The following is a 13670-nucleotide window of genomic DNA, read 5'->3' on the forward strand; positions in this document are numbered from 1 at the left end:
CAGGCTGCTGTTGCACTCCTTCTTACATTGTATTAATGATATGGTGACATGTATTACTCTAGTCCTGCAAGTCCAGGGAGAGGTGAAAAGGGATAGACAGGGTTAGAGAACAGGAGGACACTAGGCCCTAAAGTAACCCTGACTTGCAATGACAAATGTTTAGGGATGCATGTCACAATTAAACGCCGAGCACTCATGTGATAATGAAAAGTTTGAATCTACATGAAGCTACATGAAGGACAACAGTCAAGAACCAATACACCATTCAATCTTTAGATTCTCCATTACCCTATATCATTATCAGTTAGGCTATATTATTTAGACTGATCAATCACAAAAAAACTCCGAGAGGTTCTTTATGGTTTAGAGGCTGATTCACTTGCATCTAAACAATAAGCCTGAAGTAATTATTTTCATTAAATATTGGTAAAACCCTCCTGTACTGTAAAAGAAGAATACACATGTTTACATATTTTTAAATATATTGGAAAGTTCTGACAGGAAAGACAACTAAGACTACATTCGAATAAAGACTTAAGTTACTGTAAACGGGTAGCTAGGAGTGATTTGGTACCATTATACTGTTAATTGATGTCGGGTTTGTACACAATAGGCGATGTAATAACTGTATTCAACCGATGTTATTGGCTTGCTCGTGTGCAATTTTTATCTTACCATGCATTCAGGTGCTTCTGGGATGCTCGGATTTTCCATGTTCGTTGAAGTCATTCTTGGGACTACGGTGAGTTCAAGGTAATGTTGATATAACATAGACACTACAAAAATTATATTTTGTATTTAATTGCTCAGAAATAATCTATATCGCTCTATGTGTACAGCAATTAACGGTTTCGACTTACCACAATACCATATTACAGGATACAAAAAATGATATTCAACAGGAATTCATAATAAAGCTTCTCGGAATCATCACAAAAAATATTTTTTATTCTCTATCATTCATAATTGGTCAATTTGGAGGGTTGGTTACCAAAACTTTCTCCGACTTCCAAGTTGTTCCAACTTAAGGGGCCGTTATAATGAACTTTCCCAGTAGGAAACTATTTTTTCCGATTATTCCGACATCACATGAATGCAGGGTTAGAAGGGTCCTATGGTTGAATGCAACCTTATATTTGGGTCCATAATAACCTTTTTAATGTTTTTTGGTGGGAAATTTCAATAGTGGTGTATGCCATACCTGTACCTATACATTGGCCCACTCATGAAATGAAAAAAAAAAAAAGCACTTTTACTGCTCCTCTCCCAAGTATTTCCTGCAGCGGTCCACATGTCTGTACTTATATTTCCTTTCAAGTCGCGACACTGGGCAGTTTATTTTCAGTTACAAACAGTTAATGCGATATTTCTCCGTCTTTCACGTCCAGAACATGAAACAGCTAAGTTTTGGGATAACTCTTATACGACAGTAAGTCTCTTGACATAAAGATTCAATGTTCGTGTCAACTTACAGCACACAGGCTCCGAGTACTGCTTGTATTTAGGCTACATAGCGTGACAGTCTGTAGTCTCTTTCAGTCGACCCAACTATTAACATTAGTTTTGCTAAAGAAGTGTAGTAGGCTATATTTAGTGAAACGTGGATAATTTATATGTGTGGGACTTAAATAGCAAACATGTTAAGCTTCTTCGTGTAGCCTATTCGTACTATAAAACTTGTAAGTTACATGGCCAAAGTCCACAGTGTGCATGTATATAGCTTTAGCTAGCTTTATAGATACTAACCCTAATAGGTATCAGATAGTTAGCGTACATTACAGACAGCTACAATGGGACATAGGCAGTAACAGGGGATTATTAACCTCTATTATAAATGTATCTTCATTTTATTGTAACATTAGCAGACGCAGTGATGTTACTGGAGAGTCAAATTAACTGTAAACGAGGACAGCTTCATAAAACGAGCAGCTAGCAAGGATTCATGACACTTGTTCAGCTGGTCCACTTCATGGTACTTTGTCTGGTTCAGTCCGTGCACACTGTAGTATCTCCTCAGGACCACCAGAGGTCAGAATAAATTAACAAATGAAAAGAAAAAAATATATATACTTTTTTTAAATATAGTACCTTAGAAAACTACTGTAACAAAGTGCATCATAAATATAGTCGAATAAAAGCAAGAGAATGCTCAAATGCAAAATCACGTTCAACAAATGAAATAATAAAAACAGGAAAAAGTAAAGATTAGGTTATGACAAAGTATCCCATGTTAGAAGGGACACAATAAGTAAAAGTAAGTTAAATAAATGAATAAGAAAAAAACACTTTTTTTTTTCAATCTGAGTCCCTCCAGTAAGCTACTTTAAAGGGTTAGCGCATTTGAAGCGTCTTTATATTGTTAAACTAACAAAAATGTAAACTATATGAAATAGGCTACATATGAAAACCAGTTACTTCATGGATAGATCTCAGGAGGATTTATACCCAATAAAACATTTGACTTGCAATGGGTACACATGCACATGTAGTAACATGAGATATTATGCAAATTAAAGCAGAATGTAAGAACCAACTGTAGTTTTGGTATTATAAGATTAAGTAATTAATCAAACAAAAACTGGTGCAAGCTTCTCAGATCTAAGAGTTGCTGCTTTTGTCTTTGTTCAGTAGTTGTAAATCAGTTTGAAAGCCTTGAGCTTTTTTGGCTCTGGAAAAAGCATTTTCACTACCTTCTGATGGTTTGTAGATTAAACAATTCAGTAAAAATCTAATTTTAAAACAATCTATAGATTAATTGATGACAAAAATAATCATTAGTTGCATCCCTAATTTGACACTGCCATAGCAACTAGCCCTTGAGCAAAATGGTTGGACAAGGAAAATATATCCTTGCATAACAGTAAAGTTAATCGTCGAAATAAAATTAATTACAATTGAACTGTAAGCTCGCTGAGCCTCTTAAACTAATCTGTTTATGATTTAAGGTCCTGCATTTTGACATTGACAAACCATTTATTTCCTGCAGTGGGGAAACACGGTACAATAAAGAAGGCCTGTTACAAGGTACAGTATAATATAAGATATCTCTACTAACATTATCAATCAGTTACTCTTTCTCTCTCTTACTTTCTCTGCGTCTGATTTTCATCTTTCTCCTCCACACAGGCCAGGCAATAGACTGTCCCTTGTCTGAGATCGGGCTGCAGCAGGCCGAAGCTGCAGGACGTTATCTGAAAGATGTCAAGTTTAGCAATGTGTTTGTCAGTGACATGCTGCGGGCCCAGCAGGTACGGTGCTATACTTGACAGTAAGATGAATCTTTTGATTCTTAAAATGAAAAGATTATCAAAAAACTGAAGATATAGTACAGTGTTTATTAGTCAGAATTCTTTCTCATTTTCACATCATGTCACTTTGTGCTATTTATTCATCAAGCAGTATTTATTGTAGAGTGGTACTTAATTATTAAGTAACTTTTTAACTTTATAATTATCACCCTTTGAAGTCTTCAGATCAAGAAGCTCACATGTGGGGAAATCTTTTTCAAACTTCTCCTCTTTTTCTCAACAGTATTTCTGTATGTAATAAGATGATATTTATTTTCTTCCAGACTGCTGAAACAATTATGAAACTCAACAGCAATTGTTCTGGTCTGCAAATGGTCTCTGAGCCTTTACTTAAAGAGAAAGTAAGTGGTATTTCTAGTGTGTTATATTACAACTTTATTCTCACTTAAACATTCACCTAAGTTATCTTTACATATTACTAAAGAGCCCTGAGTCATTCAGTCACTGTCTTGTCGTCTTGTTTCAGAGCTTTGGGATTGCGGAGGGGAAACGAGTGCAGGACATGAGGGAGATGGCCACGGCAGCCGGGCAGTCCTTTCTAAGCTTCACCCCTCCTAATGGGGAGACTGAGGAGCAGGTGAGGCTGATGTTTCAGTCTTATATAAGAGTAGAATCTCTTTCTCTTTTATTTCATTATTTCTTCTCTTTCTGTCCTCCTCTCTGTATTCTGCCATTTATTATTTTTGGTATCTTTCTTTACTCTCTTTCTCTTCTTGGGAGCTTATTGTGAATTGTGACATTTCCATCAAAACTGCTTGGCTTAAAATAGTACAGTACATCACGCTCAGCACAGGGTACCAAGAATATGCTTTATCATCCCACACTATAACAAAGCTGAATTTTCAATAACCCGTTACTGCATCAAGATAAAAGAAAAAGTCAACTAACTAAGTTTTTACTGTCTGAAAAATGACTAAAAAGGATTATTCTCCCTTTGAAATGTCCATGTTTTATTATATTCCAACACTGAACAATAGAAAATCAAAATCAAATAGAAAAACATATTTTATGTGGGGTTTTTTTACATCGATTAAGAGAGAAAAGTGCCTTTAATGTCAAAGAAAACAGATCTATACAAAGTAATCTAAATGTATGTGTAATATGTAATAAAAAAATAAATACTAAAGCCTCAACTTTGACACAGACCAGATTTCTGGATAGTCATGTTGTGGTTTGAGCGCTTATGATATTCAAATGTATTCTATATCCACATGGTCCTTTAGATATGGATCCAACTGGAATACCCTGATCCTGTATACAATACTATCACCAGGTGGCAGAAAACACCCATCTTTTCAGTTAAATACTGTCTTTGCATGGATGTTAGGGCCTCTTTGCATCTAAGTGATTGTAGATCTTTTGTATATGCCACAATTTGGTGTAAATCTGGAAGATCAAAGTACCTGCCATTCCACTGTCACTCAGCTGCACAGTGTTCGTCACTGCTCCTGATTAAAAAGTCACCGCTTAGCTTTGTGTTAGAGGCTGTGTGGGAGGACAACGTGTGTGTGAGGGGGCGTGGGAAGGAAGGATGTTCTATTTCAAAGGTACCTCGTCAGGCCTCATCTATTAGATCGTGGTTTGGACGTTAACTTTGGTCCAACCCAGTACGTGACCAGCACTTGATGATGATGATGATGAATCTGCAGACATACAAAGATAGATTTGACGTAAGCACTGAGCGCCCCAATCACTGTCGGCTACAGGCCTCCCTCCCCGCTCTCCTAAATGTGTTACAGGTGCGTCAGGATGAGTTGGCATGTTGTTTTTTAAAGATTAGTTTGTGACTATGTTGTTTTTAATATAACGGCCCTTCACATTCATCCTCCACGTTTGCACGTAGCCACATTTTCATGAGAGAAGCATGGCACAGTTTATAACAGATTTTTGCTCTGTTCAGGTGAAGGAGCGGGTCAAACGGTTTTTGGAGAAAATGCTCGGGCAAATTGGGGCCGAACACTGGGATGACAGAGGGGAGGATGAAGCCTCCTTATCTGCTTCACAAGAAATGGCTCCTGTCGAGGGGAAGCCAGACGACGGGATCAGGGGCTTCCCCGTCCATGCTTTGGTTGCCACCCATGGGGCCTACATGTGTGTAGCTGTGCGCTACTTTGTGGAGGAGTTAAATTGCCCCTTGCCTCCGGGTTTTGACAAAACACATATGTTCTCTTTAAGTCCTAATACTGGTCTTTGTCGGTTCATTCTAACCATGAGGAAAGAAGACGACAAGTTCAGAATATCAGTGATCCGCTGTGTGTTCATGCACAGAGGTGACCATGTTAAACAGTAGAACCTACCTATGATATAACGCTTTAAGAAACATAGAGAAGATAAGGAATAGTAAGTAGAAGAGGCAGGAAAGCATAAAATGTGTAAAAAGTCAAGATACAATGCAACATTTTATTTATAGCGTATATATTTTCCATTTGATGCACAGCCACTCTACAATACTGTTTCGATGGAAACAGTTTCTCCTTGTTGTGTTTGGTGTATAACCATGTTTTGAAAAGAAATCTCTGCTTGGTTGAGTTGCTATTTCTTATGGCTAAATTTAGTGGCAGTATTTGGAACAATAAATCATCAAGCAATGTTTTAAACACAATGCATCCTAAATATTTTGCTATTGTGTTTCATGAGTTGAGGACCTTCATTTAAACTCAGACAGAAAGTTTGTGTTGCAGGGAAATGTCATCATCACTTTGTTACTGCCTGGCTGTTCATTAATGTAAAAGTGTGCTCTAATGACTCTCTGTTTCTATTTTTACTCTCTGTGAGTTCATAGATCTTGGTTAGAAACACAAGCGGAACTGCAACACTGTTGACTTTTTGGAAATCAGTGACTTTGTCATTGTTGTGAATTAACACTTCGGTCAGCAAGGACAAATGCAGGACAAGAAACAGAGCATAAACGCCATGTGTTGTACTGTAGCATGTATGAATTTATTACTTTTAATTCGACTCTTAAAAATGAAGTTTTTAGAAGAAGATTACTTATCCATAATCAATACACTGTACAGTTATTGACTACTGAACTGAAAAAAGTATTTTACATAATCAGTGGTTTTGCCTGTGTTTCTGTAGGAACACTGTCGGTCAGTTTAGCATGTTTCTTGTGTAAGAAAATATTAGGAACCTGCCTAAGATGTCTTTTCCTGAATAAATATACTAACTCTTTATCTTTACATGATGTAAACCTTTGATTGGGATTTATAACCATGTGAGGTGTAGAAGTGTTTCAGTCTTTTACAATGATTTGATATGTATGACTTCATTAGGAAATTATTTGTCCAGGTATAATATTTGCCTGTTGCATAACCAATTGGCTGTGTGCAGAATCCCTATGTGAGATTTCTGGTCTTTTCTTGGAAAATGATTGGTTGGTGGGCAAAAGTATACTGTCGCATTATTGTTCTGGTGTGTTTTGTGTGGCTCTCCGTACATTTGTGGGCTTGAATATTTTACATTTTAAGATAAATGGTAAATAACTTTTTAAAATGTTTATCAGGGAAGAGAAAATTTCTTTGCCAATTCTTATTTTCCAACAATTTGAAAGAAAAAAGTCCCTTTTACTGTGCTCAGAGGGGCTGTTGTTAAGCGGTAGGACAAATGGGTGTCAGTTCCATTTGTCCGTGTTCGAGGTCATTCATTCATCCTGTGACACCATGTCCTCTCATGTCCCCATGCTTTTTTTTTTGGACTCAAATACAAACAGACAGAGAATCCACAAAATAGTTACCATTTATTTATCCACATCAGAAATGACACAACGTGAAATATATAAATAATAAAACAGTAGGCATGGAAGGAAGTCATTTAACACATTTCAATAAATAAATACCCTTTTATTGCTGTTCTCTATTGGTGTCCGGCACCTGACATCATTTGATCTTATTGCTGCAGATTTTCAGTAACAAAAAAAGACACAGCTTGATTTTTCAGTCCGTTCTGAGACTTTACTGTATCAATACATGTACGTATAAATATTCATAATTACTTACAGATTACACATTTTTACATATGCAAAACAAACATTGCCACATCTGGCCCATGGCTTAAAATTTAACTGACAGAGGAGGTTAAAGGACAGCAGGACGCTGGACCAAACTTGCTGCCTGATTATGTCAAATGTTGCCAAACGTATCCTCCAACTGCTATTCAAACACAAGGTCTTTTCAAGCCACTGTGATGTAACATCACCCATCATAATAGTTCCACGAAAACCAGTTCTGGAGAAGATTTTATAAAAATCTCTTTTTTAAGAAATTGTAAAAATTGAATGCTTTTATGTGTGTCAAAAAATAACAAACCAAACTCTGTAATGTAAGTCATTCTGTGGCTCTTCCTCATCCCTCTGACCACAAATGCTAAACAAGGTGTAGAAGCCTGTACTCCAAATATGCAGTCAAACAAAAGTGAGTTTTCAAACATAAGACTTGATGCCCCTCTTGACTCATCAGTTATTAAACTAGGTTCAGTATCTTAGTCCTGTTCTGCCCGTTCTGCTATATTAGTCTTGACAGGACTGATGGGCCCGTTGGGCTGTAAGACCCGCAGGGGGTCGTCACAGGATGTGATGGTCTCTTTGGACACCGCGCCGGTCTGGGCCTGTTCAGACTGCCTGTGATCTGAATCCTTGTGATCCATTGCTGAATGTGAGGGATGTGACTCTGATCGTAATGGATCTGAGGGGTTCACCTCTTCACTCCTCCTCTGTCTCTTTACTGAGGGTCCCAGAAACCTCTCCATTAAGCCCAAGGGAGGTTCAGGTGGCTCCTGATGAAGTCTCAGCTCAGCTGCTTCCAGTTTGAGCAGCCGGCCTCCACTTGTAGAGTAAAACACGTCACGGTGGTTCTCAATGTTTAACCAAATGCGCTGGAAGAGACACTCTTCTCCGTCCTTTTGCCTCTGCAAAGTAGACAAAGTAAAAATTACAAAACATTGAATGTTAATGTTTGTCACCCACTCATTTCATGACTTCAGTCAAATATAGTTAATGTGATAATATACTCACAGAGCTGTACAGCTCTCCCTCTCTGTCCATGCAGAGGAACCGCTTTCTTCTCAAATCAAATATTGACACAAAGTTGCTTGTATCTGTTCTTACAGGCAATATTACTGTAAGAAAAAGTTCAAACATGCCATTAACAGTAATCCACACAAAAAAACATATTCTGGTTATTAAGTATAGCTTCTAAACATGTTCAACTTTAATTCAAGTGGCTGCTACAAATCTCATTTTATAGACGACATGCAAAATATGATTTGCACGCCTAATTTCTAACATATTAATTTAAACATGAATATGCCACGCAGAATGGAAATCCAAACTTTTTCTTTGTACAAATACCTTCATCCTATTGTTTTGTATATTTTCCAAACATTTTAGGAAAGCATGGCATTTCCCCTGATTAGCTTTACAATTAAATTGTTCAATTCATTATTTAATTTTTATTTTCTAACATGAATGAAATAATTTGAAAGGATATGTATTTATGGATATAGTCAAACTTACCCAGAGAGGGTTTGTGGATGCCTTTTCTCGTTGATCCACCCAGATTCAAGTAAAAACGTCCCGTACCAGTGGCTGAGTCTGCATGTGTGCCCGTGCTGAAGCCGGTCTGCTGATGTCGTAAAAGTCGCTCTGGGTCCTGGAGCCTCGGTGCACAATCCACCGGTACAGACACTTGTACAGCTATCAGCATGAGTAGGAAGAAAGCCGGTTGCATGATCAATGGGGATGCCTTGCTTCCTTTTCCCTAACAGCACAAATGTTCAGGTTGCTGTGTGGGCAGCTACTGGAGGAGGAGAAAGTCCAACAGGTCTATTTAAACAGGGGGTCGATAAGCTGGCTAACTCATTTACCCAAATGAGTCAAAGCCGGCCTGTTTTTCTGTGCTTGTTGAGGTGGAATTCCTGTGTGCTCTAAGTGTTAAAACATTGTTTTATCTTTATTAGATAGCAGAGAGCATTACTCTTAGGGCAAATACTGTGCCTCTGTGCTATATATGGAAGCATGTTTATTCTACTCTTTGTTCAAACCTAAAACATCTAACATAAAGATTAAATCTTTAACTCCAGAGGCGGGAGCAGAGGAGAGAGGATAAAAGGCAGGGAAGAAGTGGATGATGGAGATGGATCAACTTTACTCAACGAGTGAGGTCAGAATAAGACTGTACTGTGCTGTCAGAGGAATAAGACTAAAACAACAGAGGTTTAAGGTGCATGGAGGGAGGAATTCAACTAAACCTGCCGTATCAAGAAAAACGTAACAGTTTTTTACTCAGATATTAACCACAGCCCACAATCAATAAGTGATACCTTCACAGCTTAGGTATAAAGACTGACAGTTAATGAGTATTGCATTCTGTTGAGTCACAGTGTGTTGAGTGACATCCATGAGGAAAGGCTCATACTTTGCTTATTAATTAACTGTACATACCTTCCCTGCTTGTCACTTCCGTTCACATAACGCACTGTTAAAGGGGAAACTTTGTCGGAACATTTTTGGCCCTTTTCATATTTTTCCCCGATTAAAATATGAGAAAAGTCCCTGAGCTCCTGACGTCACAATTCTTTCAAGGAGCAGCTGTCAAAGAGCAAATGCCCGCACAGCCTAGATACAATATATATCATAGTCATAACTATAAATGTTGAGGAATATTGACAGTCATTTGCAGCAAACAATAATAAAAGTATCATAGCAACAAACAATAAAAGTGTACCCTTTTATTAACAAGTGTGTTATCTTCTTGGAACTTTCCTGGACAGAGCGATGTAAGTCAGTGCTAATAATAGATGAAATCGAGACGAAGGTCTGAGTTTAGTTCGTCATGTTGAGTTGGAAAAGCAGTTGTTTATTTACCTTGCAGGATGTGCTCCAATTTAACCCCATTAATATTCCTTAACCATTAATTTGTGATGTGGGCTTTATTATTCTTTATATATTTTAACAAATGTTTACTGAGTGATTAACATTATGCTAAATGAGCATGACTTCAAAATGATATATTTGGAAAAGCACAAATTGACCACTGTCTCTATTCAACTTGTATTTCATGCCAAATAATACAAATACATCCAGGAATCTAACTGTAAAAATACAAGTAAGCTTTTAGGAGTAGAACCCATTAAATTAAAGGTTATTGCAACTTTTCAGTTTCAGTTCCAATTTAACTTTATAGAAATTAACTTTTACATAGGACAGAATGTTGCTGTCCTGCCTGTTACAAAGATTCACCAAAAGAGGGCACCACACACTGACTCATGGTAATAAATGGATCATGACTTTGTCTCGATCTTTAGACTATTCGTTGACACTTACGGTGATCTTTCCAATTTCAATCTGTACAAGGTCAAAATCATAACAAGCAAACATGCTACTTTAAAGCATTCAGTCAAAACAGCTTTTACAAAACGTCTTTTATTATCATCTCAGGAATACAGTTGACTGCTGTGCACAGCACATACGTACAAAAATAAAAGGAAAACCATTTGTAATATAATTTTTTACTTACTCGTCATCATATTTTTCAGAAACAAATGATTGGAGAAGTCTGTTGTTTCAAACTAATTTACAATCATTTCAATAATCGGAACTAAGGCAGAAGGTGAGGTATATGTTAAAAAAGAGGAGGGGGACTCAGAGGAAGCACTCTCCCCTCAGTGCAGGAATAGAAAACTGAGAGAGAAACACAAAGGCTGCCGGCACACAGGGACACACACATACACACACAAACACACATGTCTGATCCCAGATCCTCCCGCAGACCTCCAGTTCCCTGTGAACCAACACATTTTAAAACCAGCTGAACAGGCTTGATAAATAATCCAGACACTGGATCCTCAATCAAAGAGGGCAACACGCCACCTCCAATCCAACTCTCTATGTATAATAAAGGAATTTAGGAGGTAAGGGTTAATGTTTAAGGGTGATAGCCTATTTTTCTTATGTCTCTCAGTAACAGCCACGACATACAACCTTTTCTGCCGCGTTCAAAATCTTGCAAAGTTGTAGAACATGTAACAGAGTGATATTTCATTTATATTTTGAATTCTCAAGCTTTGAAACAGGCTTAGTGGCTTTAGCTGTAAACAGGATCAAATTATCAGGTGTCTTACTCTTTGAGGAGCAATTGTAACCTCCCATTCAGAAATGTAATACATCACTTTGAATGCGCTGCCATTGCCCCCGAAACATACCACATTAAATCAGATATTACATACAGTAGTTAAGCATCAAAGAAAATCACTTTTAATCTTGCATGTAGGCTTGTTGTGATGAAACCACAACCAGAACAGCATGTACCCCTGCTCAGTAAATTGCACTCCATAAAAAATGTGCACCTTTGTATATTTTGACAAATAAGCCAAAAACAAGCTACAAGTGATCATTTCTGATCATAGTGATGTCATAAAGGCTGATGAGTCAAAATAAGAAGAAACATGCTCAAGGCAAAGTTCCACAAAACAATTATCAATTGTGTATCAATGTTCAAACACATTAAACAAGTCAAGTCGCTCTCTTGGATCACAGTATTCAACCTAAGTGTCACTTTCCTGGAAGCATTTGATTCTTTTTAAGTGGCTTTTTGCTACATAACTACCACTCAAACCCGCGCAGTGCTTTCTATTAACAGACATCCCTCACTAGCCTTAGTGTTGACTTCTTCCATCCCTCTTGTGTTCATCCTCTCCTGTTAGGAGAGTACAGTACATCAGCTTGCACAGACAATGCCCTGTTATTCCTGACTCATGGTAAATTGATCTGATGCCATCTCTACTGTCACTTTGGCAGAAACAGAACATGACAGGAGCGTGCTCAGTTAGACACACACACACACACACACACACACAGTTACATACACACTAACTAAACAGACGCTACACATTCGTCTCTGCTACTAGACATAAGCTGGATCTTAAAGGGCACGTGAACCATCGCTCACAGACATTTTGTCAGTGCGTTACAGTAATGTTAGAAAGGGCATGAGGTAAAATATGATAACATACATCTGTCAGAGCCTTGCTACTTTCTTTTTACTCATGTTTAACCTGACTGGCGGTTTGCTACTTAGAGAATATTGCAGGTCAAGGAGCAAAACATAACTGAATTAGAAAATATTAAAAAATCGAGCTCAAACAAACCTCATTTTAACAGTAAATAGACTGTGCTCACAAGTAGGACAAAGGTGCAGACTCATTCATATCTTCATTGCACATTTAATTGTCACCATTGTCTCGCCCAACAGGTGCAGAGCTCCCTAAAACAACATGATAAAAGTCTTTGAGATGGACCAGCAAACACGCCTTCATGAGTAGCACAAAGGGCAGGAAGCCCCAATCTTCGACCTTAGTACAAAAGTGGCTCAGATGAGTCGGACAAGAATCCCAGGGCCCTGCACTGTCTGTCCAGTCTGCCATTAACCGGCGAGGGGCCCGCTAGTCTGATGCTCAGGTATTTTACCCCACATCCACATCCCTGCCAAGTTAAACAAACAACCAGTGCCACATGCAGAGTTCCATATAAATCTTTTGTACATCATTGCTATCTTCAACTTTGCTTGCTCTTTATCCCCCTCCAGCCCCTCGTCGGCTCCACAATAGAAAAGCTACAGTATATGAAAGAAGAGCGCCAGCAGTTGTTGAATTCAAGTATGGTATGCTGCATACACAAAGCCTGACTAATGCATATAGCTTCAAAATATGGGATCAATAAGCGCAATCAACATCTAAATATCACAGATTCAGTTACCTGAAGTATTGTTCACAAATCTCAGCATCATGTGCTCTGAATTAGTTCCACTTCTCTCCAAACCAAACTGCAGTTTTTACACTATTTCAAACGAATGCAGCTGACCATCATTATTATAGTGAATCGACCACTTATTGACATCCACTGTAACTTCACTCTTTTCTGCATAAATACGTTACTTTAAGTGCCAAATATCAGCCAACCAGTGTCAAAGTCAGACAACTCCAAACATCACTTTTGCGATAGATATTGTAAAATAAATTGAATGAATTAGAGTGAGTCATCAACAACAAAATATCAACACTGCAGGACAGATGCAACAGATTGCATCACCTCAATTTCGACTTGGGGGGTGCAACATACAGCAGACAGAAGCTGACGACATTTTGCTTCATAGTGTCAGGTCTATGATATTCTGTTTCACAGACACCCTCCCAAAAGGAGAATACATTCATTCTTAAAATAAATGCATGCCCACACATGTAGCACACACTCACACACTCAATCTGGCCTGATGATCCGGCTACAAAATTTGTGAACATAAAACCTGGGATTGTCAAAGCTCCCTTGGACATGATGGGGATGGGCGGGTGGGGGATGAGTGCTGACTC

At 38.1% G+C, this 13670-nt stretch overlaps 2 protein-coding genes across 2 annotated transcripts; one reads left to right on the forward strand and one right to left on the reverse strand.

Moving 5' to 3' along the window:
- The first annotated feature begins 1358 nt into the window (after positions 1 to 1358).
- Positions 1359 to 5598, forward strand: tigara (TP53 induced glycolysis regulatory phosphatase a). The gene is made up of 6 exons (XM_069687118.1): positions 1359 to 1429; positions 2987 to 3024; positions 3127 to 3248; positions 3572 to 3649; positions 3775 to 3885; positions 5209 to 5598. Exons 1-6 carry the CDS (start codon positions 1359 to 1361, stop codon positions 5596 to 5598), a joined length of 810 nt encoding a protein of 269 aa, XP_069543219.1.
- Positions 5599 to 7787: 2189 nt separating this feature from the next.
- Positions 7788 to 9034, reverse strand: LOC138612496 (fibroblast growth factor 23-like). The gene is made up of 3 exons (XM_069685785.1): positions 8821 to 9034; positions 8320 to 8423; positions 7788 to 8213 (listed from the first exon to the last, which is right to left on the reverse strand). The coding sequence occupies exons 1-3, from the start codon at positions 9032 to 9034 to the stop codon at positions 7788 to 7790; spliced, it is 744 nt and encodes a 247-aa protein (XP_069541886.1).
- Between the last annotated feature and the right edge of the window lie 4636 nt (positions 9035 to 13670).

Source organism: Semicossyphus pulcher, unplaced genomic scaffold, assembly GCF_022749685.1.
Source record: "Semicossyphus pulcher isolate SPU_LCO1_2020_fin unplaced genomic scaffold, fSemPul1.0.p SCAF_8, whole genome shotgun sequence".
NCBI lineage: Eukaryota > Metazoa > Chordata > Actinopteri > Labriformes > Labridae > Semicossyphus > Semicossyphus pulcher.

Excerpts from the sequence above, each read along its gene's own strand:
- tigara (XM_069687118.1), top strand. The coding sequence starts at position 1,359 with ATGCGATATTTCTCCGTCTTTCACGTCCAGAACATGAAACAGCTAAGT. Across the intron at positions 3,025-3,126 it reads TAAAGAAGGCCTGTTACAAG|GCCAGGCAATAGACTGTCCC; the intron begins GTACAGTATAAT and ends TCCTCCACACAG. Across the intron at positions 3,886-5,208 it reads ATGGGGAGACTGAGGAGCAG|GTGAAGGAGCGGGTCAAACG; the intron begins GTGAGGCTGATG and ends TGCTCTGTTCAG.
- LOC138612496 (XM_069685785.1), bottom strand. The coding sequence starts at position 9,034 with ATGCAACCGGCTTTCTTCCTACTCATGCTGATAGCTGTACAAGTGTCT. Across the intron at positions 8,424-8,820 it reads CATCCACAAACCCTCTCTGG|TAATATTGCCTGTAAGAACA; the intron begins GTAAGTTTGACT and ends TTTTTCTTACAG. Across the intron at positions 8,214-8,319 it reads AGGGAGAGCTGTACAGCTCT|AGGCAAAAGGACGGAGAAGA; the intron begins GTGAGTATATTA and ends TCTACTTTGCAG.